At 46.1% G+C, this 26,914-nt stretch overlaps 1 protein-coding gene and 1 non-coding gene across 3 annotated transcripts in view; one reads left to right on the top strand and one right to left on the bottom strand.

Moving 5' to 3' along the window:
* PPP1R36 (protein phosphatase 1 regulatory subunit 36) overlaps nt 1-26,914 on the top strand; it is a 37,059-nt gene that overhangs the window by 365 nt on the left and 9,780 nt on the right. Inside the window, exons 2-7 of one of the 2 annotated variants that reach the window (XM_029054883.2) lie at nt 6,129-6,193; nt 7,524-7,610; nt 14,279-14,376; nt 14,497-14,563; nt 17,539-17,637; nt 21,820-21,954. In XM_029054883.2, the coding sequence (XP_028910716.1) occupies nt 6,129-6,193; nt 7,524-7,610; nt 14,279-14,376; nt 14,497-14,563; nt 17,539-17,637; nt 21,820-21,954 (551 nt within the window). Of the gene's footprint in view, nt 1-6,128; nt 6,194-7,523; nt 7,611-13,581; nt 13,749-14,278; nt 14,377-14,496; nt 14,564-17,538; nt 17,638-21,819; nt 21,955-26,914 lie in introns of those variants that run through there. The other variant, XM_039911479.1, reaches the window with a different exon arrangement.
* TRNAG-GCC lies at nt 7,287-7,357 on the bottom strand. Its single transcript has one exon. It is a non-coding gene; the product is annotated as a tRNA-Gly (tRNA).

Here is a 26,914-nt window from a genome sequence, read left to right on the forward strand (position 1 = left end):
GCCCACAGTCCCACAGCTGCCAAGGGGCAGAGCCGTGGCTCAGTGGAAAGAGCCTGGGCTTTGGAGTCAGAGGTCATGAGTTCGAATCCCGGCTCTGCCCCTTGGCAGCTGTGGGACTGTGGGCGAGTCACTTCACTGCTCTGGGCCTCAGTTCCCTCATCTGGAAAATGGGGATGAAGACTAGGAGCCCCACGTGGGACAACCTGATTCCCCTGTGTCTACCCCAGCGCTTAGAACGGTGCTCTGCACAGAGTAAGCGCTTAACAAATACCAACATTATTAGAGCCGGGATTCGAACCCATGACTTCTGACTCCCCAGCCCGGGCTCTTTCCACTGAGCCACGCTGCTTCTCTAGTATTGTTATTGTGGCTATTGTTATTAGAGAAAGTGCTATAATAAAGGCAATTGTTTTTGCCCGTCTGCCCCGATTAGACTGTAAGCCCATCAGTGGGCAGGGACTGTCTCTATCTGTTGCCGCTTTGTACGTTCCAAGCGCTTAGTACAGTGCTCTGCACCTAGTAAGCGCTCAATAAATACCATTGAATGAATGAATAGTAATAATAACGACGGTATTTGTTAAGCGCTTACTAGGTGCCCAGCACCGATCTGGGCGCTGGATGCCACTGATGATGACGATGATAATAATGATCATACATTCTTTCAGTTGTATTTATTGAGCGCTTACTATGTGCAGAGACTCAGAGTCAGACGTCATGGGTTCGACTCTCGGCTCTGCCACTTGTCAGCTGTGTGACTGGGGGCGAGTCACTTCACTTCTCTGGGCCTCAGTTACCTCATCTGGAAAATGGGGATTAACCGTGAGCCTCACGTGGGACAGCCTGATGACCCTGTATCTCCCTCAGCGCTTAGAACAGTGCTCTGCACATAGTAAGCGCTTAACAAATACCAACATTATTACTAAGCGCTTGGAAAGTACAATTCAGCAACAGAGACAGTCCCTGCCCACAACGGGCTCACAGTCGAGGAGCGGGGAGACAGGCATGGTATTTGTATTATGCATGGTATTTGTTAAGCACTTACTATGTGCCAGGCACTGTACTAAGCGCTGGGGTGGAGACAGGCAAATCTGGTGGGACCCAATCCCTCTACCACGTAATAATAATAAAAATAATGGTATCTGTTAAGCACTTACTATGTGCCAAGCACTCTTCGAAGAACTAGGGTAATAATAATTTTGCTATTTGTTAAGCGCTTACTATGTAAAGAGCACTGTTCTAAGCGCTGGGGGCAGATATAAGGTAATCAGGTTGTCCCCCGGGGGGCTCACAGTTAATCCCCATTTTACAGATGAGGGAACTGAGGCACAGAGAAGTGACTTGCCCACAGTCACACAGCTGACAAGTGGCAGAGCGGGGATTCGAACCCATGACCTCTGACTCCCAAACCTGGGCTCTTTCCACTGAGCCACGAAGGTAGTCAGGTTGTCCCAAGTGGGGTTCACCGTCTTAACCCCCGTTTTACAGATGAGGGAACTGAGGCCCAGAGGAGTTAAGTGGCTTGCCCAAGGTCACACAGCAGACTAGTGACGGAGTCAGGATTAGAACCCACAACCTTCTGACTCCCAGTCCCGTACTCATCTCGTACGCCACGCTGCTTCTCAGGGCTCACGGTCTCTTTCCCCATTTTACAGATGAGGAACTGAGGTACAGAGAAGTGAAATGACTTGCCCAAGGTCACCCACCCGTCAAGAGGCGGAGCCAGGATTAGAACCTATGACCTTCTGACTCCCAGTACCGTACTCTATCTGCTACGCCACGCTGCTTCTCAGGGCTCACGGCCTCGTTCCCCATTTTACAGATGAGGTCACTGAGGCCCAGAGAAGTGAAATGACTTGCCCAAGGTCACACAGCAGACAAGAAGCGGAGCCGGGATTAGAACCCATGACCTTCTGACCCCGTCCCCTACTCTATCCGCTACGCCACGCTGCTTCTCAGGGCTCACGGTCTCATTCCCCATTTTACAGATGAGGGAACTGAGGTACAGAGAAGTGGAGTGACTTGCCCAAGGTCACGCAGCAGGCAAGTGGCAGAGTCAGGATTAGAACCTGTGACTTTCAGGCTCCCAGGCCCGTGCTCCAGGGGCCAAATATAGTCCTGAGCATCTGCACGGATTCCCAATCATATTCACTCTAGTTTTGCCCATCACTAAGAGGCAGTGAACTAGAAAAGGCTACTTTTGGGTCTGGTGCTCAAGGGTCAGGGTATGAATGTTGGTATTTGTGAAGCGCTTACTATGTGCCAAGCACTGTTCTAAGCGCTGGGGTAGATCCAGGGTCATCAGGTTGTCCCACGTGAGGCTCACAGTCGTCATCCCCATTTTCCAGATGAGGTAACTGAGGCCCAGAGAAGTGAAGTGACTTGCCCACAGTCACACAGCTAAGTGGCAGAAGCGGAATTCGAACCCATGACCTCTAACTCCCAAGCCCGGGCGCTCTCCACTGAGCCACGCTGCTTCTAAGCATCTCTGACTAGAAGAAATAAATAAAAGCCACGATGCGCTGAGCTAATTCTGGCTTCCCGGGACAAAGATGTGAAGCCACTCTGCCACAGTTTAGCAGGCGTAGATAATCGTGTGTTTTGTTTTCTTTTGTTATTATGGACAATGTTTGTATGAACTTCCTCCTTGCCTCCTTTTGACTTTGGCACAAGTCAAAATCCTCAGTCTCTCGATCTGAAGTTGCCAAGTTTTAAAATCATTCATTCGATAGTATTTATTGAGCGCTTACTATGCGCCGAGCACTGTACTAAGCGCTCGGACCCTGAGGATGGAAACCAAACTAAATCTAGAAGAACAGTGGGTTTTCAGGTAGGACTCCACAAATACCATGAGGAACCCAATAAAATCTGGAGAGAACGGGTAGGGAAATCATTGCAGAATCAAAAATTCAAAAGTTCAATTAATAATAATAATGTTGGTATTTGTTAAGCGCTTACTATGTGCAGAGCACCGTTCTAAGCACTGGGGGAGATACAGGGTAGTCAGTTTGTCCCATGTGAGGCTCACAGTCTTAATCCCCATTTTACCGATGAGGGAACTGAGGCACAGAGAAGTGAAGTGACTTGCCCACAGTCACACAGGTGACAAGTAGCAGAGCAAGGATTCGAACCCATGACTTCTGACCCCCAAGCCCAGGCTCTTTCCACTGAGCCACGCTCCTTCTCTAATTAGTAGGAGCCCTGGAAATATGGATTAATCTTAAATAATTATTTAAAACTCCCACTCAAAAAATTAAGTTAGAGCACATAACCAAAGAAGCAGCGTGACCTAGCGGAAAGAGCATGGGCCGGGGAGTCAGAAGACCTGGGTTCTAATCCCTGTTCCACCACCTGTTTTGTGACCTTGGTGAGTCATTTCACTTCTCTGTGCCTCAGTTACCGCATCTATAAAATGGGGATTAAGACTGTGAGCTCTATGTGGGACAGGGACTGTGTCCGATCTGATGATCCAGTAACTACGCCAGTGCTAAGTACAGTACCTGGCACATAGTAAGCACTTAACAAATACCATTTTAACACCCCCTCCCCCCAGCCCCCCAAAATAAAAAAAAAATGTAAAAATCCCGGATCCATGGATAAATGTGGCAAAATTAATAGAACCCCACCCAACTCTGTCTAAAGAGATCACAGAGTCAAATGCCATTAACGTGACCGTTTAGTTTTGTTATTTTCTGATGTGTGGGAATATATTGGTCTCCTTGTCCACAAAGCCGCTTTTGTACAGTCTCACCTCCATCCCTCTCTTTCCCTTCCTTTGACGCCCACATCACCGACTCCCACCACCTACTCAAAATAGTCATCTCTGTTATTTACCCGTCCCTACACCTCAACTCCAACTTTCTAAACTATATTGACCCCCTTTTTCTCACTTTCCTTCCCCACTGCTTTCGAGCATGCCCATGTATCCTGTGTGACTGTGGGCAAGTCACTTAACTCCTCTGTGCCTCAGTTACCTCATCTGTAAAATGGGGATGAAGACTGTGAGCCTCACGTGGGACAACCCGATTACCCTGTATCTCCTCCAGCGCTTAGAACAGTGCTCTGCACATAGTAAGTGCTTAACAAATACCAACATCATCATTATTGTTATTATCCCCTACCCTAAAGAAACCCTCCCTGGACCCCAAGCACCTTCCAGTCATTTCCCACCTCCCTCCAACCGTTCTTCTCCAAACTCCTCCACTTCCTCTCCTCCAACTCTCTCCTTGACCCCCTGCAATGTGGCTTCAGCTCCCTTCACTTGGAGAAGCGGCGTGGCTCAGTGGAAAGAGCCCGGGCTTGGGAGTCAGAGGTCATGGGTTCGAATCCCGTCTCTGCCATTTGTCAGCTGTGCGACTGTGGGCAAGTCACTTCTCTGGGCCTCGGTTACCTCATCTGTAAAATGGGGATTAACTGTGAACCTCACGGGGGACAACCTGATGACCCTGTATCTCCCTCAGCGCTTAGAACAGTGCTCTGCCCGTAGTAAGCGCTTAACAAATACCAACATTATTCTTCACTCCACAGATGGCCATCTTTAAAATCACCAACGACCTCCTTCTCACCAAACGCAATAGCGTCTACTCTACTCCATCCTAATTCCCCTCGTGGCCACTCCTCCTTGAAACTATCTAACCTTGCCTGGTTCTCCTCCTATTTCTCTGACCTCTCTTTCTAGAGTCCCTCCGCCCCCTACTCTCGAACTGTGGGAATCCCTCAAGGTTCATTTCTGGGTCCCCTTCTATTCTCCGTCTACACCCACTCCCTTGGAGAGCTCATTTGTCCTCACTGCTTCACCTAGCATCCCCATGTGGACGATTCCCAAATGTACTTTGCCCGCTCTGACCTCTTTTCTATTCTGCAGTTTCGCCTTTCCTCCTACCTTCTCACCTCCCGTCGATTCTACCTTCGTAACATCCGTAGAATCCACCCTTTCCCCTTCATCCCAAACTGCCACGCTGCGCGCAGTCAGCGCGCAATAAATACGATTGAATAAATGATCTAAGAAGGCCTCATTTCATTCATTCATTCAGTAGTATTTATTGAGCGCTTACTATGTGCAGAGCACTGTACTAAGCGCTTGGAATGGACAAATGAGCAACAGATAGAGACAACCCCTGCCCATTGACGGGCTTACGGTCTAACTTCCCGGCTTGACTGCTCTCTGACCTTCTCGCACCCTGTCTTTCTCCTCCCGGGCCGTACTTCAGTCTGCCGTCCTGATCATTTTTCTTAAAAAACATTCAGTCCACCTCTCCCTACTCTTCCAAAATCTCTACTGACTGTCCACCCACCACCGCAACAAACAGAAACGCCGTATCATCAGGCATTCAGTCACCTATCTCCCTCCTACCTAACTTCGCTGATCTTCCACCCAACGCATGTACTCCGCCTCTCCAACACCAACCCAACTCACTGTACCTCGATCTCATCTTTCCTGCGGCCGACCCCTTCCCCACATCCTCCCTTGGGCCTGGAACTACCGCCTCCTTTATATCCCGCTGTCCACCACTCTCCCCACCTTCAAAACCTTAATAAAATTACATCGTCTCCAAGAGGCCTTCCCCGATTAAGCCCTTTATTTTCCCGATCTACCCTCTCCTCTGCGTTGATTGTGCGCTCAGCTGTCTCCCCCTTAAGCCCTTAGATATTCACCCCAGCCGCACAGTGCTTAGGGAAATATTCTTAGATTCTACGATTTCCCCTGTCCCTAATAATAATGTTGGTATTTTTTAAGCGCTTACTATGTGCCGAACACTGTTCTAAGCGGTGGGGGAGATTCAGGGTCATCAGATTGTCCCACGTGAGGCTCACAGTCCCCATTTTACAGATGAGGTAACTGCGGCACAGAGAAGTTAAATGACTTGCCCACAGTCACACAGCTGACAAGTGGCAGAGCTGGGATTCGAACTCATGACCTCTGACTCCCAAGCCCGGGCTCTTTCCACTGAGCCACTTCTAATCTATTTTAATCTCTGCCTGCTCTTGTAGATTATAAAACACTTGTGGGCAACTTACCAATTCTGTTGTACTTTTCCGAAGTGCTTACTACACACCGTGCTCTGAACACATTAAGCTCTCAGTCAGTGCCATTCATCGATGAAATGATTGCTGTTCTTCAATTTTCGCAGCCTTTATCGCTAGTATCGGGAGCGTGGTATTGGAAGGATGAAACCAACACTCTCGAATTTCTGAGGTAAAGCTTAAATGTGAACTAAAGGTCAAAAAGGCCTGTGGAGTGTCTTACACGTAGAGAATGAAAACAAACTTTGTGACCCCAAAATGTTAGCAGAATTATTCAATAGAAAATGGTGTGCATTTTGAATTTTAAATTTTGCAGAACTCTTGAACCTTGACGTAAGTTGCCCCGGTTCTAACGAAAGAATAGTTTAATATTAAAGTTAACATCCATTTTCAGCAAATACATAATTCTGTGTATTTCTCCTCTAGATCATTAGCTCCTTTTCCACAAACTATGGTGTATAAACAATTAGATTTTTCTCACACAAGCCGTACTTTCCTTTCTTCACTCCTTCCCCGTCTCCCTGCCTTCTCCCTTCTCCACCAGCAACCACCATTTCAGAAGACTGGCTGGAGGCCAGACCTTCTTCTGAGCTCAGGACTTCCCCCATCCTCCCACCTCCTCCATTTTGGCTTCGCTGATCACCTCTTTCCTTTGGGGCAGATCTCATTTAGGTGTCAATTAAATTTCAGCCACTCTAAGCCCACCCCCACACTATTGAAGTCTCACTTAGTACAGTGCTCTGCACATAGTAAGCGCCCAATTAATACTATTGAATGAATGAATTTTTCAGTGTGGGCTGTGCTGTTCTCTTAATTTATGTTGCTAGGTAATAGTCATTCATTCAATTATATTTACTGAGCACTTACTGGGTGCAGAGCACTGTACTAAGCACTTGGGAGAGTACAATACAACAATAAACAGTGACTTTCCCAGCTCACAACGAGCTTATGGTCTAGAGGGGAGGGAAACAGACAACAGTATGACTAAATAAAGTAATAATAATAATGTTGGTATTTGTTAAGCGCTTACTATGTGCAGAGCACTGTTCTAAGCGCTGGGGTAAATACAGGGTAATCAGGTTGTCCCACGTGAGGCTCACAGTTAATCCCCATTTTACAGATGAGGTAACTGAGGCACAGAGAAGTTAAATGACTTGCCCACAGTCACACAGCTGACAAGTGGCAGAGCTGGGATTCGAACTCATGACCTCTGACTCCCAAGCCCAGGCTCTTTCCACTGAGCCACGCTGCTTCAAAATGTCTGTTGCATTGGCCGGGAATCGAACCCGGGCCTCCCGCGTGGCAGGCGAGAATTCTACCATTGAACCACCAATGCCCCCCTGAATTACAGATATGTATATAAGTGCCGCGGGGCTGGGAGAGGGAAGGGCAAAGGGAGAAAGTCGGGACGACACAGAAGGGAGTGGGAGGTGAGGAAAAGTGATATTCTACAGAAGATGTTCTTGCTTAAGTGACTGAAAGCTCACTCACCTTTATTACAGCTTCGTACCTACAACTGAAACCAAGGAGAAAACAAAGAAGGGCAAAGCAATCCACTTTCAGGAAGTTGGCAGCAAAACTACAGAAAGGTATGTGTTTGATTCATTTCAAAACCAAGTCAATTTTACTTTGAGTTTGTTTTTTAAAAATAGTATTTGAGAAGTGTTTACTATTTGCCGGGCCACTATACTAACCCCCGGGGTAGATACAAACTAATCAGGTTGGACAAAGTCTTTGTCCTGCCTAGCGCTCACATTCTCAATCCCAATTTACAGATGAGATAACTGAGGCCCGGAGAAGTGAATTGACTTTCCCAAGGTCACCCAGCAGATAAGGGACAGAGCTGGGATTAGAACCCAGGTCTTTCTGACTCCCAGGCCCCTGCTCTACCCATCAGGCCACGCTCCTTCCCAAATTGCTCTCAACTATTTCAGCACATATGGGAGAGACTAGGAAACAGTGCTCTGGAGCAATATCTAGCTGCAGTAGATAAGAAGAATATGAATTACTTCCCAGACCTATGAAAGATTAAAATGATTTCAAGTTTTCTTCATTTTACGTTTTATTTCTAGTTCCCCTCCCTGTTACCTCGCAATTATCTTCAGTTATTTTCAGTTCCTCTACTTTTCTCTTCTTTCCTCACCACGTGTGTTGTCTTCTATTCTTCTGCCATTGTTTTCCCTTTTGTCTGGAGTCCCCGATTCCTGTTGCATCCACTGACGTGACATGAATTTTCGTGAATGCTCCCACCCTCACCCACCCAGATATCCACTTGTTAAAATAGACTTGGGGCTGAGGAGCCCCTTGAGGAACAAGATCTATGTCTAATTCCCACCTATATACTTGTTTCCTAGTGCTTAGTACAGTCCTCTGCACCCAATAAGCACTTAATAAATATTACTACTAGTACTTCTAGTAGTAGACAGGGAGTTATGGAGACATTATGCTGAGGGTGAAATAGGGAAAATCCTGTAATCCTGATCCTACTGGGGGATCTTGCCATTTTGGTGCTCAGAGCAAGCCCTACAGTTTTGTCTTTTTGTTTTTTTTATGGTACGTGTTAAGCGCTTACTATGTGCCAGGCACTGTTCTAAAGCTAATCAGGTTAGACACAGTCCATATGCCACGTGGGGCTCATTGTCTTAACCCCCATTTTACAGATGAGGGAACTAAGGCACAGAGAAATCAAGCGACTTGCCTTTGGTCGTACAGCAGGCAAATGAAAGAGTAGGATTAGAACCCGGGTCCTCTGACTCCCAGGCCCTTGCTTTTTCCTCTAGGCCATGCTGCTTCTCTAGTACGCAACGCACTGTACTGAGTTCTGGGGGAGAATACCCAGGTGGCAATTAGAAATGGTCCATACTCCAGATGGTGCTCTGCTGCAGCTCACGGACACCAAAATGGCAAGTTCTCCAGCACGATGGAGAAGGGGTTATCCCAACTCTGCTTTACACCAGGAATATTTACGTAACCCTGCCATTTCTAGGGATGGGTTTCTTCTAGCAGCTGGAAAAGGGGAACATAGAATTCTAGAATTTGGCCATGAAGATGCCACTGGTATTTTTAGTTTTAGACTTACTTCCTTATTTCCACAATTCTTATGGCCGGGGTCAGAGGGACGAGAGGGTTGTGCTTGTGTGTGTGTGTTGGGGGGGTGGGTCCTGGCTCCCTTCACCTTTTCTAGTTTCTAGGGTTCAGTCTTTCCTGCCTGACTCCTGCAGCTTCTGTGAGCCCTCAAACCATGTCCTGCTAGGCACCCAGCCAACACCATCATCTCAGGCTTTGAACTTTGCCTCTCCATCAATCAGTGGAATTTATTGAGCACTTCCTGCATGCAGAACACTGTACTAAGCACTTGGGAGAGTACAGCACAACAGAGTTAGGAGACGCATTTCCCGTTCACTTGGAGCGTACAGGGGGAGACAGATATTAAAATAAATTATGGATATATATTTAAGTGCTTTACGGTTGAGAGTGGGGTGAATATCAAATGCGTAATGGATACAGATCTAAGTGCATAAGCAAAGCAGAAGGGAGAGGGATTAGGGGAAATCAGGGCTTAGTAAAGGCAGGACAAGATGTGATTTTAATAAGGCTTTGAAGGTGGAGAGAGTTGTGATCTGTCGTATATGGAGCGGGAGGGAGTTCCGGGCCAGAAGAAGGGCGTGGGCAAGGGGTCGATGATGAGATAGGTGAGATTGAGGTACAGTGAGTTGGTTGGTGTTAGAGGGATGAAACCTGTGGGCTGGCTTCTAGTAGGAATCAGTGAGGTGAGGTAGAAGGGTGCAAACTGGTTGAGTGCTTTTAAGCTGATGGTAAGGAGTTTCTGTTTATTGTGGAGGTGGATGATCAACCTTTGGAGATTTTTGAGGAGTGTGGAGATAGAGACTGATCTGTTTTTCAGAAAAATGATCAGGCATCAAAATGAAGTATGGATGGAGATAGGGGAGATGCAGGATGCAGGGAGGTCAGCGACGAGTTGATGCCGTAGTCGAGGCGGGAAGTGATAAGTGCTTGGATCAACGTGGGAGCTGTTTGGGTGAAGAGGAAGTGATGAATTCTAGAGATGTCGTGAAGGTAGAACTGACAGGATTTGGTGACAGATTGAATATGTGGGGTGAATGAGAAAGATGAGTCTGGGCTAAAACCAAGGGAGGATGGTGGTTTTGGCCACAGTGATGAGAAAGACATGGCGGGGACAGGGTTTAGGTGGGAAGATAGGGAGTTCAGTTTTGGACACTTTAAGTTTGAGGTGTCAACAGGCCATCCAAGTAGAGATGTCCTGAAGACAGGAGGAAATGTGAGACTCCAGAGAAGGAGAGGTCACCTTGCCCTCTTATCTCACCTCGCTTCTCTCCTACTACAACCAAGCCTTCACACTTCGCTCCTCTAATGCTAACCTTCTCACCGTACCTCAATCTCATCTATCTCGCCACCGACCTCTCGCCCACATCCTGCCTCTGGCCTGGAACGCTCTCCTTCCTCAAATCCGACAGACATTTCCTCTCCCCCTCTTCAAAGTCTAATTGAAGGCACATCTCCTCCAAGAGGTCTTCCCTTACTAAGTGTCCCCCATCGCCTGGGGATGGGTTCGAGGAGCAACATGGCGAGAGTGAGAGACCGGGATCAGAAAGGCTGACCGATGCAAGATTTATTCCGCAAGGCAAAGTCAACTTTCCTTTCAGGAGGAATGCACTCATTTAGTTACTCGCATGCAGTGAAGCCCCTTGCTCCTGCCTCAAGAATGCTTTCCACTTGGGAGGAAATACACTTGTGGCTAGTAAGTTCTTTCCCTTCCCTTTTCCCTTCTTCCAGTGGCTTGCTATCTGCCAGGTAATATATTCTTCTACCAAGCCATCTGAGTTGCTCCAATATCGGTCGACCCATTTGGCATCCCACTTAGGGGAATCCATTTCAGTTGCCTCCGATCCCACTTCTTTCATTCAATAGTATTTATTGAGCGCTTACTCTGTGCAGAGCACTGTACTAAGCACTTGGAATGAACAAGTCGGCAACAGATAGAGACAGTCCCTGCCGTTTGACGGGCTTACAGTCTAATCGGGGGAGACGGACAGACGAGAACAATGGCAATAAATAGAGTCAAGGGGAAGAACATCTCGTAAGAACAATGGCAACTGAATAGAATCAAGGCGATGTACATTTCATTAACAAAATAAATAGGGTAATGACGCCAAATTTATGTCACCAGGCAGAACCAGCCTCCAGGTAACTCATGAGCTCATGGATAAGCTCAAGGATCGGAGGGTTGGAAATGGATTCACAGATTCGAGGGTTATAGATAATGGAAGCAGGTTTATTAAGATGATAGCACAAAGAACCCCTGATAGGAAACCCTCAGGAGCAAATAAGTAATAAGTATATTGGCAGCGTGGTCCCCGACTTTTAGCGGCTGGTAAAATTGGGAAGGCGATACAGATAGTCACCCAGGGGTTACTTTTCAAATCATCCTAACATTGGCTACCTTTCAAATCACCCAGAGATCAAGTTCCCAAGGGGGAATACTTACTTCTCCTAGCTCCGGCAAGGAGGCCTGGTGGTCACTCGGCCCTGGCAAAGTTGGTGTCCCCAACTCTGGGTGGAGGCGACTTGCCACATCGATGTGACAGAGTTCCAACCGACAACCAAGAGTTCGCCGAGACCCCTCCCCAGATATACCTTGTTACTTCCCGATCTTCCTTTCCACTGGCCATATTTCGGAAAGGGGCGGGGGGAAGGATCACGTGACAAGACTCATAGCAGTTTACTCGTTGTGGATCTAATTGTTCAGCCTTATTGCTCACCCAGCCCCTCTGGGAGTTTTGGGAGGTATGGGAAGTGGAAATGCTGGGCAGGCTCCCACAGTGTCCCTCTGGTGATAATGAGCTAAGGCTGGCCAGGGTGTGACTAGTCACACTAAACCCTCTTTTCCTTTTCTTCCACTTCTCTCTGTGTCACCATGACTTGCTCCCTTTGGTCATCTCCCCTTCCCAGTCCCACAGCACTTAGGTACATACCTGTAATTTTGCTTATTTATTATATCAATGTCTGTCTCCCCATCTAGACTGCAAGCCCATTGTGGTCAGGGAATGTGTCTGTTATGTTGTTATGTTTTACTGTCTTTCATTTCATTCATTCATTCAATTGTATTTATTGACACTGTGTGCAGAGCACTGTACTAAGCGCTTGGAAAGTACAATTCAGCAGCAGGTAGAGACAATCCTTGCCCACAGTGGGCTCACAGTCCAGAAGTGGGGAGACCGGCATCAAAACAAGTAAGCGGGCATTAGTAGCATCAATAGAAATAAATAGAATTATAAGTATATGCACATCATTAATATAAATAAATAGAATTCTAATATGTACATATATACACAAGTGCTGTGGGAGGGGAGGTGGGTAGAGCAAGGGAGCAAGTTGGGGCGATGGGGAGGGGAGGGGGGCAGAGGAAAAGGGGGGTTAGTCTGGGAAGCCCTCCTGGAGGGGGTGAGCCTTCAGTAGGGCCAAGCGCTTAGTACAGTGCTCTGCACACAGTAAGTGCTCAATAAATATGAATGACTGAATGACTGAGGGCTGGAGAGGTAGATCTGGGAATTATCTGTGTTGAGATGGTAAGTGAAGCCATGGGAGCGAATGAGTCCTTCAGAGGGAGTGGGTTTAGATGGAGAATAGAAGGGGACCCAGAACTGAACCTTTGAGAGACTCCCCAGTTAAAGGGTGGGAGACAGAGGAGGAGCCCCCAAAAGAGACTGAGAATGAATGTCCAGAGAAATAGGAGGAGAACCAGGATAGGACAGGTTAGCTTAGGCAAAGCCAAGGTTAGATAATGTTTCCAGGAGAAGGAGGTGGGCCACAGTGTCTGAGGCAGCCGAGCGGGCGAGGAGGATTAACATAGAGTAGAGCGGGTTGATTTTGGCAAGGAGAAAGTTAGTAATGAGAGGGAAGTTTCCGTGGTGTGAAGCCAGACTGGAGACTGGATGGGGTGAAGGAAAGAACTGGAGAAGAGGAAATGGAGGGGCAGTTTCAGAAAACTCGCTGAAGGGATTTGGAGAGGAACAGCAGGAGGGATATGTGGCGATGAGGGAGCCGTGGGGTCCAGGGAGGAGGTGTTTAGGAAAGCAGTTTAAAAGCAGTGGAAAAGAAGCCATTGGAGAGTGACCAGTTGAAGATGGTGGTCAGGGAGGGGAGAAGGGAGCGGGGGAAGTGATTCGGTAAGGTGCAAAGGGATGGAGTTGGAGGCCCAGGTTGGGGGAGAGGAGACGGGAGACCTCTTCTTGAGATACTGTGGGGAAAGATGGGAGAGTCGAAAAGGGGGCAGGAGGAGGGAGGGCTTGTCTTATGCTACTGAGGCCTGTCTCCTTGTTTTGCTTTGTTTTCTTGTCTGTCTCCCCACTTCTAGACTGCGAGCCCGTTGTTGGGAAGGGATTGTCTCTATTTGTTGCCCAATTGTACTTTCCAAGTGCTTAGTACAGTGCTCTGCAGACAGTAAGTGCTCAATAAATACGATTGATTGAATGAATGAATGAATTCTCCACTAGGTTCCTACTAGACTTGGGCACCTTCTCTGCTGCCTTAATCAACCCAAAAAAGATGCTCGACTGCCTGTCCACGTGTGCACATCCTGAGCGGCCCCAAGCCACTTTATCCCTGCCTACACTAGATCATGAACTTTTAGGGGATGTGACATGGAATCATTGCACCAGTTATCGGAATTTTGGGAGTTTGGAAAAGTAAGATGAAATTCCCTCACATAGAATGATAAAATTTGGCCATGAAGGTGCCGTTGGTATTTTTAGTTTCAGACTTACTTCCTTACTTAAGAGAAGTAGAGAAGCAGTGTGGCTCAGTGGAAAGAGCACGGGCTGGGGAGTCAGAGGTCGTAGGTTCAAATCCCGGCTCTGCCGCTTGTCAACTGTGTGACTTTGGGCAAGTCACTTCACCTCTCTGTGCTTCAGCTCCCTCATCTATAAAATGGGGATTAAGACTGTGAGTCCCTCGTGGGACAACCTGATCACCTTGTATCATCTCCAGACTCAGACCTGTGCTTTGCACATAGTAAGCGCTTAACAAATACCATTATTATTATTATTACTTAAAAAAAGATGAATATGTTAAAGTCGTATTGAGAAAATATACCCCTCTGACCCCAGTTTAGGGGCTAATGGAAGGGCCAATGCAGTAATTTTGGTTTTTTCAGAATGATGTGAGTATAGGTAAAACACTTTTAAAACTTACTGCAATGCATTGTATTTCAAAATAGGTTCCCTGAGAAAAGAATAGAGAAAGTAAAGACAGAAGAGAAAGCTAAAACATCTAAACGAAGACAAAGTGACAAGGTTACTTTGGAAGATGTTAAATGTGAGTAAATAACTCGTCATTCTTAAAAATTAAGAGAGTTGACGTTTTCCGATGAACCCAAAGCACTTCTTTATCTGGACTTCAATTCTTTCTTTCTTTCTTTCTCTTGTGCATTTTCAGATGTTGCTTTGTTTTTGCTACAGAATGATGAGAAACATCACCATCGCTCCTTTACAGCCTTTATGAGGTATATAGCTATTATCTGAGAGAATTTGCTTTCGATTTATTTGAAATAACTAGTGATTCTGAATCAGGGCAACCCTTAAGAAAAGTGGAGAGGTTTTGCATTTGAGGGGAAAATCCCTTGTTTTTGTTCCATGTCAAGTGCACGACAGGCCTTAATCTACTGTATAGATTGTTAACTCTTTGAGGACAGGGAATTTGTGTTTCTCTACTGATGAACTCTCTCACTATATCAGAACAATGCCTAGCACTCGGAAGGTGTTCAGTAAATCCCACTGATTGGTCTTGATACCTTGAATACTCACTGTTTCCCAGGGATAATACCTACTTAGTTTGGGGCTTACAAGTCGAACCCTTTATGGAACAAGAACTGGGTCTAACTGAATATTGTAAATACTATTATGTTATGTTTGTCTCCCCCATTAGAATGTAAAGTCCCTGTGGGCAGGGAAGGTGAGACTTTATTATTCTTTACTCACCACCTCCATAGGATAAGTGCTCCATATCAAGTGGATATTCAGTAAATGCTACTACGGAGAAGCAGTGCTGTCTAGAGGAAAGAGCGTGGACCTAGGAGGCCAGGAACCTGAGTTCTAATCCTGACTCTGCCACTTGCCTGCTATGTTACCTTAGATCAGTCACTCAACTTCTCTGGGCCTCATCTTTAAAATGGGGATTCAACACCTGTCCTCCCTCCTATTTAGACTGTGAGCCCCATGTGGGTCAATCATTCAATCAGTTGTACTTACTGAGCACTTACTGTCACTGTACTGAGTACAATACAGTAGAGTTGGTAGACACAATCCCCGCCCACTGGCAGTTCTCAGACTGTGTCTGACCTGATCATTTTGTATCGACCCCAGCAATTATTTCAGTGCTCGGCACCTAAGCACTTAACAAATGCCACAGTTATTGTTATTATTACCCTAGCATTTAGCACAGTACTTGACACATACCTTTCCATAACTAATTACCAAAAAAGAACTAACTTTATAAATCTGACATTCAGAATTCACTAATCCTTAAAAATTGGACACGTTTTAATGCATTGTACATGTCTTAATGCATTGCTGGTGTAAATAAAAACAGAACTTACCCCAAACCCGTATTCTACGGTACTCTAGGGGAATGGGTCAGCCTGGTGGTTAACTGAGGCCTAGGGTTTCCCAGCAGAGCATTTAGCCTGATATTACGTGAGCCACGTACTTAAGAGCAGGTGGCCTACTGGAAAGAGCACAGACCTGGAGTCAGAAGGTCTGGTTTCTAGCACCAGCTCTGCCATGTGCCTGCTCTGTGACTTTGGGTAAGTCACTTAACTTCTCTATGCCTCGGTTACCTCATCCGTAAAATGGGGAATTCAATCCCTGTTCTCCCTCCTCCTTAGAGTGTGAACCCTCTGTGGGACAGGGTCTGTGTCTGATCTGTTTATCTTCTATCTCCCCCAGGTCTGAGAACAGTGTTCAACACATAGAAAGCGCTTAACAAATACTATTATTATTTTTAGTATTATTATTATTGTTATGATGTCATCTGTTAAACAGAAAAAGGACTGTAAAGAGCTGATGTTAATGGCGAGATGGTGCTCCCTGAATAGTCAATCCTGGCTGGGCTGAAATTCAGGGAGAACTGCTTGCTTATTAGCAGAACGCTTTGCTGTTAGCCATCCCTGCTGCTCCAGACAGTTCTGCCAGGATTCTCTGGAGAGTTTCGATAGAATGGCCTTAGGGAGAGGCTATAGCGAGACTTTGCCAGCCCCTTCCCTGTGGGTCCTTGGAGGACTCAAGCATATCCTGATTTTTGTACACTGTGTCAGACTATGTCCAATCTGATTATCTTGTATCGACCCCAGCAGTTATTTCAGCACTCGACACCTAAGCACTTAACATATGCCACAGATATTATCATCGTTACCCTAGAATTTAGGACAGTACTTGACACATAGCTTTCAGTAACTAATTACCAAAAAAGAACTAACTCCGCGATTTTCTTATATTTATAACATCTAGAATTTCCCAATTTCCAACAGGTGCCAGATGCTTGGGATATCTGCTTTTTGAAGTGCTATTGTATTAGATTTTGTCTTTTTGATTTGCTTTTCCCAATCTGTACTCGAGAAACTTCATCTTTCTCTTGACCTGAAGGTGCAGTTAGAACCCAGCGATTAGAACCCAGGTCCTCTGATTCTCAAGCTCATGCTCTTTCCATCGGGCCGTTCTGCTTTCCGAGCGAGCACTCAATAAATGCCATCACTACTATTCTACTACTTGCATATAAATAGTGTGAAAAGGAAATTTCAGCGGAACCACAAAGGGGGGCGGGGGCAGAGAATCAGGCAGGCTTTAGCTATCAATCCCCACCAGAAATCATAAAGAAGAAAGAAAGAAGGTGGGTGGAGAAGATAACACCTCCTTTTCAGTCAACACACCCCTGTAAACAACAAAAATTTAGCATCAGGAACAACGGAATAATAATAATGTTGGTATTTGTTAAGCGCTTACTATGTGCAGAGCACTGTTCTAAGCGCTGGGGTAAACACAGGGGAATCAGGTTGTCCCACGTGGGGCTCACAGTCTTAATCCCCATTTTACAGACGAGGGAACTGAGGCACAGAGAAGTTAAGTGACTCGCCCACAGTCACACAGCTGACAAGTGGCAGAGCTGGGATTCGAACTCATGAGCCCTGACTCCAAAGCCCGTGCTCTTTCCACTGCGCCACGCTGCTTCTCCAATGGTATACCACCAATGGCTAAGGAGTGAATTTTATATAAAGTTGCTCTAGAATCACTGAAATTCAGGACTCCAACCATGAATTGCCGAACCACCCCAAAACTCAACGGATTTTTGGTGGAAAACACCCATTTCAGTCTTAATCTATGCGAAGCCTCTCCCCATCCCCACCCTTTATAAAGAGCCTGGGAGATCTGTTGGCATTAATGCAATATTTTGATAATGCTATGTTTTTTAATAATATCCATTTAGGAATAAACAACTAGATAATTTCCTCCTGGCATTGATTTACTACTTATCTTATTATCTGGAAAAAACGTCACTGGAAAAGAAGCCCAAGACCTACATGGCGTAAGTAGAGTAAATTCATTGTTTTCTCGAAAAGGGAAGCAGGGGTGCCTTTTAATCTCCGTGAAGTATGGTAGGACTTGCAGAAGTTAGGGTTTAAGAGTCTATGTACTAGGACAGAGTGGTAGTGACGATAGCGTTTATCATTTATTTATTATTTTTTTATTTATAGTATTTATTGAGCGCTTACTATGTGCAGAGCACTGTACTAAGCGCTTGGAATGAACAAGTCGGCAACAGATAGAGACAGTCCCTGCCGTTTGACGGGCTTACGGTCTAATCGGGGGAGACGGACAGACAAGAACGATGGCGATAAATAGAGTCAAGGGGAAGAACATCTCGTAAAAACAATGGCCACTAAATAGAATCAAGGCGATGTACATTTCATTAACAAAATAAATAGGGTAATAAATATATACAGTTGAGCAGACGAGTACAGTGCTGAGGGGATGGGAAGGGAGAGGGGGAGGAGCAGAGGGAAATGGGGGAAAAGAGGGTTAAACTGCGGAGAGGTGAAGGGGGGGTGGCAGAGGGAGTAGAGGGAGAAGAGGAGCTCAGTCTGGGAAGGCCTCTTGAAGGAGTTGAGTTTTAAGTAGGGTTTTGAAGAGGGGAAGAGAATCAGTTTGGTGGAGGTGAGGAGCGAGGGCATTCCGGGACCGCGGGAGGACGTGGCCCAGGGGTCGACGGCGGGATAGGCGAGACCGAGGAACGGTGAGGAGGTGGGCGGCGGAGGAGCGGAGCGTGCGGGGTGGGCGGTAGAAAGAGAGAAGGGAGGAGAGGTAGGAAGGGGCAAGGTGATGTAGAGCCTTGAAGCCTAGAGTGAGGAGTTTTATCAAGAATTTACTGTGTGCAGAGCACTGTACTAAGCAATTCATGAGGGATTAGGGAAGGATTACAAAAAGTCTTGCCAAGGGATCATGCCCAGTTTCCTGACTTGTTCTGCACAAGTTTCAAACAAATAAGTAGAGCACTAATGCTTTTTGCTGTAGAAAGCTTTGAAATTATTTTATATGCTAAAAGTCCAGTGAGATCATTTGATTGCCTCCATTTACAGGGACCCTTTTCGAATCAACTGTTACAATAATAACAATAATAACATTTATAGAGCTTTCATTTTTTCCAAACAGCTTTCACATCAATTATTTTAGTCAGTCAATTATATTTATTGAGCATTGTACTGAGCGCTTGGATAGCACGGAATAACAGTAAACACATTCCCTGCCCACAGCTACCTTATAATCTAGAGGGTCAAAATGATCGCCTGAGGTAACTCAGCATCCGTAAGAGGGACGTTCAAAGAGATATTTCAGTTTTCCTGATGGGGATATTTGGACCTTGGAAAAGTTAAACGACTAAGAGGAGATCCTATAGCAGGTTACTGAAATTATTGGGCTCAGGCATTGAATTCCCTGTTTCTCATACTGTGGTTGAAAGCAAATCACTGTGCAAAGAGCAGTGAGTTGCCTGGGAAATTAAATATTTTTTCCTTAGGCTGGAAAAGGGCTTTGGCTAAAACCATTTTTTAGATTTTTTATTTAATTTTTTATTGGAGCAGACAACAAACCCATTAGGAAGAGATTTCTGAGTCTGTTCAAAGAAGCATATACAATAACTGGTACTCCTCCAGGAGGCCTTCCCAGACTGAGCCCTCCCTTTCCCTCTGCCCTTCCTCCCCTCCCCATTCCCCCTACTCCCTCCCTCTGCTCTACTCCCTTCCCCTCCCTGCAGCACTTGTGTCTATTTGTATATATTATTTATTACTTTATTTTATTAATGATGTGCATATATCTCTGATTCTATCTATTTTGATGGTATTGATGCCTGACTACTTGTTTTGTTTTGCTGTCCGGCTCCCCCGTTTAGGCTGTGAGCCCGCTGTGGGGCAGGGATTATCTCTGTCTGTTGCCGAATTGTACATTCCAAGTGCTTAGTATGGTGCTCTGCACTCAGTAAGTGCTCAATAAATACGATTGAATGAATGAATGGATAGTATAGCAATCTAACAGAGGATGCGGAGAAGCAGCCTGGCCTAGTGAAAAGAGTTAATAATAATAATAATGTTGGTATTTGTTAAGCGCTTACTATGTGCCGAGCACTGTTCTAAGCGCTGGGGTAGACATAGGGGAATCAGGTTGTCCCACGTGGGGCTCACAGTCTTAATCCCCATTTTACAGATGAGGGAACTGAGGCACAGAGAAGTTAAGTGACTTGCCCACAGTCACACAGCCGACAAGTGGCAGAGCTGGGATTCGAACTCATGAGCCCTGACTCCAAAGCCCGTGCTCTTTCCACTGAGCCACGCTGCTTCTAGGAGTTCAGCCTAGGAGTCCAGGGACCTGGGTCCTAATCTCCGCTCCACCATTTGCTTTACTGTGTGACCTCGGGCAAGTCACTAAAATTCGCCCTGTGTCTCAGTTTCCTCACTGTAAAATGGGAATTCAATACCCATTCTTCCCGCTTAGACTCCGAGCCCCAGGTTGGATCGCATCCAGCCTGTCAGTCAGTCGATCATATTTATTGAGCGCTTACTGTGTGCAGAGCACTGTACTGAATACTTGGGAGAGTACTTTACTACAGTGCTTGGCCCATAGTAAATGCATAACAAATACTACAGATATAATTAGAGTGACATGATCTTAATTCATTCACTCATTCATTCAATCTTATTTATTGAGCGCTCACAGGGCAGAGCACTGTGCTAAGCTCTTGGAAAGTATAATTCAGCAATAAAGAGAGACAATCCCTGCCCACAATGGGCTAACAGTCTTAAGGAAAGAGTTTGGGTCTGGGAGCCAGGATGCATCGGTTCCAGACCTAACTCTGCCAGTATTGTTTTTTTAAATTTGTGAATAGAAAAACGTTGGCTGATGGCAGCCAATAAAAAGATAATTTAATAAATAAATCGAAATACCAAATCATCAAATAGAAAAGATTCTCTGTCTTACCTTCACCCCCAACCCCTGAACCCCAGTGTCACGCCTCACCAGCTTACTTCCTCCCATCTCTTCCCTCTTCCTTTGTTCCCTCTCCCCAAATCCACTCCCCAAGGTCAACCAACTGCAGGCTGTGGAACCTCTGCTTAATCAGTGAGCAAACTCCCCTTCATTCTCATTCTGTTCCTAACCCAGTGGCGGCTTCTCTTCACCATCACAGAAACACGGCTCACTTCAGATGACACTGTCTTCCATGCTTCTCTCTCTCAAGGGGGCTTCACCTTCTCCCACTCCTCCACTGGGAAAGGGGAAGGAATCAGCTTGCTTGGCCCCCGAGTCGTGCCGCTTTTTGCACCATTCTACATGCTTCATTCCTCTCTTTCTCTTCATTCGAAGCCCAAGACATTATCTTCTACCACTCACTTCGGTTACCAGTTGCCGTGATCTTCCTCCCCTGTAGCCCCATCTCCAATTTTCTGAGTGATTTCGATGCCTCTCCTGTGTTCTTTTTTTCCTTTTCCATCCCTCCCTTGATCCCCGGGGACCTCGATTTCCACGTGGACATTCCTGTTGACCTCACAGCTACCCACTTCCTCTCACTCCTCACCCTGCCAACTTCCTGCTCCACCCTCCCTCACCCATTCACCAGCTTGGACGCATGTTGGATCTCTTCATCGCTAGTCACGGTGTAGCCTTTAATAGCCCAATTTTGAAATCCCAGTCTCTGTCCCCAATCTCCTCACCTTCTTCCAGTCGATCAATTAATCAGTCAGTCATATTCATTGAGCACTTACTATGTGCAGAGCACTGTACTAAGCACTTGGGAGAGAGAAGCAGCATGGCCTAGTAGAAGGAGCATGGGCCTGGGAGTCAGAAGGTCTGGGTTCTGATCCTGGCTCCACCACTTGTCTGCTTGGGCAAGTCACTTCGCTTCTCTGTGCCTCAGTTACCTCATCTGTAAAATGGGGACTAAGACTGTGAGCCCCATGTGGGACAGGGACTGTGTCCAACCCTATTTGCTTATATTTCCCCCTCCTCCTGCCCCCACCACACACACACTAAGTACAGTGTCTGGCACATAGTAAACACTAGACAAATACTACAGTTATTTTCATTACATTATGTTCCCTATCCATAAGGAATTTAGAGTCTAGAGGGGGAGACAGACATTAATATAAATAAATAAATTACAGAGGCTGTAACTAGAAGATTTAGAGATAATGAAAGCTGATGAATTAATTTGTCTTTGTAGGACTCTCTTAGAAAAAAAAGAGATGGCAGAAACCTTAGCTAAGTTGGAGATTTCCCAGAAACACCTTGCCCAGATGTACAGTGTCCTTATTTTGGGACTGGGAATGGCAGACAAGCACCACATGGCTGGCGGAAAGTAAGTAAATACTGAAAAAAAATCCAATGCATTGGTCAGAAACAAATATTTTGATCAGAAATATATTTCTACATGGTGTCCCCTCCCCACTCCACAGTCCAGCAAATTCAGTTCTCCTGAGATAAATTCTACTACAGGATAAAAACATACATTCTGAGCAAGAGCCCGACCTTGGGAGTGAAAGGATCTTGGTTCTAATCACAGCTCAGCCATTTGTCCTCTGTGTCACTCTGGGCAAATCACTGGACTTCTCTGTGCCTCAGTTCCCTCATCTGTAAAATGGGGTTAAAGACTGTGACTGTCCTAAGTGGGACAGGGACTCTGTCAACCTGATTATCTTGCATCTGCCTCAATGCTTAGAACATTGCCTGGCACATAGTAAGTACTTAAAAAATACCGTAATAATAATTATTATTAATAACAGAATTAGCAACTAAGTTCCCTTCCCATAATGAGTTTACAGTCTAGATATGAGTCTCTGAATCATCGATTCTATTTTAAAATTGAATTGCATTTCAAAGTTTTGCAATGCCTTAAAACATATGCAGCAATTGCAGTGGGGACAGTCATAAGAATGCGGGGTGGGTTGGAGGCAGTTGATATTTCTGAATTTTTTTTTCCCCTTCTTTGGGCTTAAGTAAACTGTTGCCAGAATAAACAGCTCATCTTACTATGGCTTGGCCCGTATTGAATATGTTCACTGAGATTATCTTACCTAGATATTTCATGGTAGGAGAAGGAAAATAGCATTTATCTTATTTGAGCGAACCCAAACTACGTCATTTGTTTGAATTGTGGAAGCTGGTTATAGAAAGCATTTTTGTTTCCCTTGCTGCAATGTCAATAATTTGATGTTCCCATGAGAATCTGAGAGGACATTTTTCTGACTTAGTTTATCTTAAATGTACAGTTTTCATTTGGGATAAAACAGCTTTCTGCTTTTCATTTTCCCTTGGGTTGAATTTAAAGCAGACTATTTCAGAGGAACTACCCGCATTTGAGGGTTGAGTGGTGGCTTCTCTACCTTTTGAGGCTAGATGGCATTTTGCCTGTCTAGTGCTGGCACATAGGAGCTGTGGGAATTTTCTGATGGATATTTTGGAGAAAATGTTTCTGTGCTTTATGGAGGCTCCAATTCTCTGGGGGCGAGAGAGACAAGGCTCCCCTTGGTTTGGGCATCAAGGAGGCAAATAATGGTGGTGTTTGTGAGCGTTTACTATGTGCCAAGCACTGAACTAAGTGCTGAGGTAGATGCAAGATAATCATGTCGGGCACAGTCTCTGTCCCTCATCGGGCTCCTAGTCTAGGTAGGAGAGAGAACCGATAATGAATTCCATTTTACAGATGAGAACATCGAGGCCCAGAGAAGTTGAGTGACTTCCCCAAGGTCACACAGCAGGCACGTGAACAGAGCCGGGATTAGAACCTAGATCCTCTGTGCCCAGATCCTTTGTGCCCCCAGCTTTTTGGGAGGGGCAGGCTGCCTTAGCTAGCCCACCCTGCCCTCTGGAGCTGGAGAGTGGTCGGAAGTGGAGCTGAGATGTTAGTTCCACTTTCTGAGGTGTTAGTTCCACAGTTAGTTCCATGGCCCCGGTGCCTACCGGGGTTTTCTCACCCTCCCTACTGGATCGCCTTCTTCACTGCCACTGCTCCTTCCACTGTAGGGGTATCTCACAGAGCTGGGGCTGCCCACCTCAACCTTGACCCCAGACAGCCAGGGGGAGCAGCGTGGCCTAGTGGATAGAGCTCGGGTCTGGGCGTCAGAGGGCATGCTCCACCACTTAGCTGCTGTGTGACCATGGGTAAGTCACTTCACTTCTCTGTGCCTCATTTCCCTCATCTGGCAAATGGGAATGAAGACTGTGAGCCCTCTTTGGGACAGGGATTGTGTCCAGCCCGATTTGCGTGTATGCACCCCAGCATTTAGAACAGTGCCTGGCACATAGTAAGTGCTTAAAAAATACCGTGATTATTATTCTTATTATCCTCTGGAGGCTACGGGGCTACTGAATTAGCTATTTGGGCCCCACAGAGCCACACCTCCTATGCCGCACCCCATTCTGGAGCCATTTGGGCCTGCTGTCCCCCCTAGTGGACTTGCTCTATTGTATTGTACTTTCCCAAGCGCTTAATGCAGTTCTCTAGAAAACTAGCCCGGCCTAGTGGCTCGAGCCCGGTCTTGGAAGTCAGAAAGACCTGGGTTCTAGTCCTGAGTCCATCACTTGGCTGCTTAGGGAGGTCAGTTCACCTCCCAGTGCCTCAGTTATCTCATCTGTAAAGTGGGGATTAAGATTGTGAGCTCCATGTGGGACAGAGACTGTGCCCGTCCCAATTTGCTGGTATCCATCCCAGTGGTCAGTACAGTGTCTGGCACATAGTAAGTGCTTAACGAATACCACAATTCTTATTAATTATTATTTTCTGCACACGGTAAGCACTCGAGAAGTAGCATTGATTGATTAGCTGCCTCCAGGATGGGCCGGCAGAGCCAGGGCAGCAGCAGGAGGTGGCTCTGGGCCAGAAAGCAGCCTCACAGGGTTCGTGTGACTGTTTTGGGCTTTTTTTATGGTATTTGTTAAGCACTTACTATGTACCAAGCACTGTTCTAAGCACTGGAATGGATATGAGGTAATCAGATGGGCACAGTCCATGGCCCAAATGGGGCTCACAGTCATAATTCCCATTTTACAGGGGAGGTAACTGAGGCACAGGGTCTGACAGTCCGAATCCCCCACGTCACCCCCCCAGAGGATCCCCCAGGCAGTCTGGCCAGACCAGCGGTGAGGCAGGCTCCTGAAACTCTAAGACGGGGTCAATAGGAGTCTTTAAACTCCGGATCCTGGAGAGAGCAAGAAGCAGTGTGGCCTAGTGGAGAGAGCACCAGCCTGGGAGTCAGAAGGAGCTGGGTTCTAATCCTGCCTCCGCCACTTGTCTGCCGTGTGACATTGGGCAAGTCACTTCACGTCTCTGGGCCTCAGTTACCTCACCCGTAAAATGAAGATTAAGACTGTGAGCCCCATGTGGGACATGGATTGGGTCCCAGCCTGGTGAGTTCATTCTGGGCAGGGAATGTGTCTGTTCATTATTATATTGTATTCTTCCAAGTGCTTAGTACAGTGCTCTGCCCACGGTTAAGTGCTCAGTAAATACAATTGACGGACAAATACTACTGATTGATTATCATGTACCTACCCCAGCTCTTAATAAGTAGTAAGGGCTTAACAAATACAGTTGTTTTTTTAAAAAGTAACTGATATATTGGAAAACTGAAAGAGGTTTTAAATTTAAAAACATTCTAAGTGCCATTTGTCTTCACTCAAAACTTTCAAGCCAAGGACTGCGTCTACACTGTGTATCCTGGCAATTTGCTTTGGAGACCGACAAACTGGGTCACCTAAAATAAGCTCCAATCTGAACCCTCTCCCAGAATTCAAGCTAGCATTGTATTCCATTTCAGTTTGGGTAGATTCCACCCTCCGCCCCTCATTTTTGTATGCCTCTGTGGTCTCTGGTTTTAGCTGGCAGAGGAAGTGGAAGTACTGAAATGCCACACTAGAAACTGTCGGTCAGAGCTATCAGGCTGCTTTCTGTCCAGAAGACATTCGGGTGAGATGTCTGTTGTTCTAGAGAAGTTCCTGCTATGTTGTGGTTTACATAGTTTTATCAACAGAATATTCTAATATTCCAAAAATATTTTTCCTAGAGTTTTAGGATTTTTTTAAATGGTATGTGTTAAACTCTTACTATGTGCCAGGCACCGTGACTAAATGTCGGGAGAGATACAGGATAATCAGGTTGAACACAGTCCCTGTCCCACATGGGGCTCCCAATCTTAATCCCCAGTTTACAGAGGAGTCAACTGAGGCACAGAGAAGTGAAGTGACTTGCCTACGGTCACGTGGCCTATGAGTGGATTAGAACGGGATTAGAACCCAGGTCCTCTGACTCCCAGGCTCAGCCATTTGGATTTGGCCATGGTCCTTATGTCCTGGAACCATCCTGGACTGTGAAGCTGCCCGGCCAGGAGCCAGAGCAAATAGGAGCGATTTAAATGTATCTATTTATATTAATGTCTGTCTCCCCCTCTAGACTGTAAACTCATCGTGGGCAGGGATTGTGTCTGCTCTATTGTTATATTGCACTCAGCCAAGCACTTAGTACAGTGTTCTGCACACAGTAAGCACTCAGTAACTATGATTGGCTGCCTGACTGACTGAAAGAGATATTATGGACCATTTCCACTATCATCCCTGCTGCGGGTCGTGGCCGTTCCCTGGCCAAAGGAGGCAGCGAGGTAGAGTGGCAGGTGTCCAAAGTTCTCCCACCAGCTCCACCACTGGCCTGCAGGGTGACTTCAGGCAAGATATAAGTTGTCTGGGTCACAGATTGTGTGGGTCACAGACAAGTTGCTTGGGCGCAGTGCCTTCATCTTCTGTCTATGCCAGGATTCGCACTTGGGTGAGGAAGTGCAGAGTGCTTTCTCAGCAGGTGCTCCTGGGCTGGGGTGGTTACTGGATGTCAGAAATGGGCCTGGAAAAAATACTATGGCAGTGGTCCATAGTGAGATCGTAGCCATGTGTGATCACAAACTGCAGAACATCAGGGAAGCTACCGTGGCTAGGTATGCCAAGTAATGAAATCACTGTTGGATATACAAAAACATTAAATGCTGTTCAGTTTTTAAACGTTGACCTATCTTATATAAGTTTTTAAAAACTGAATAGGCACATTTTATTCATAACGTTTGTAAAAATCATCTCAGCAGTTAGAAATCCTGTGGGGCCAAGCCCACTCGGTTTAGTTGGGCTGGAAGCAACTGAGTGAAGCGCCGTGGTCAGATTTCAAGCTGAGGCCCAAGCGTGGAGACATTTTCAATCCTGGTCGCCTCAAATTTTCTTTTTTTTTTTTTTAATGGTATTTGTTAAGTATTACTATGTTCTAAGTTCTGGGGTAGTTATAA

Source organism: Ornithorhynchus anatinus, chromosome 1, assembly GCF_004115215.2.
Source record: "Ornithorhynchus anatinus isolate Pmale09 chromosome 1, mOrnAna1.pri.v4, whole genome shotgun sequence".
Taxonomy (NCBI): Eukaryota; Metazoa; Chordata; class Mammalia; order Monotremata; family Ornithorhynchidae; genus Ornithorhynchus; species Ornithorhynchus anatinus.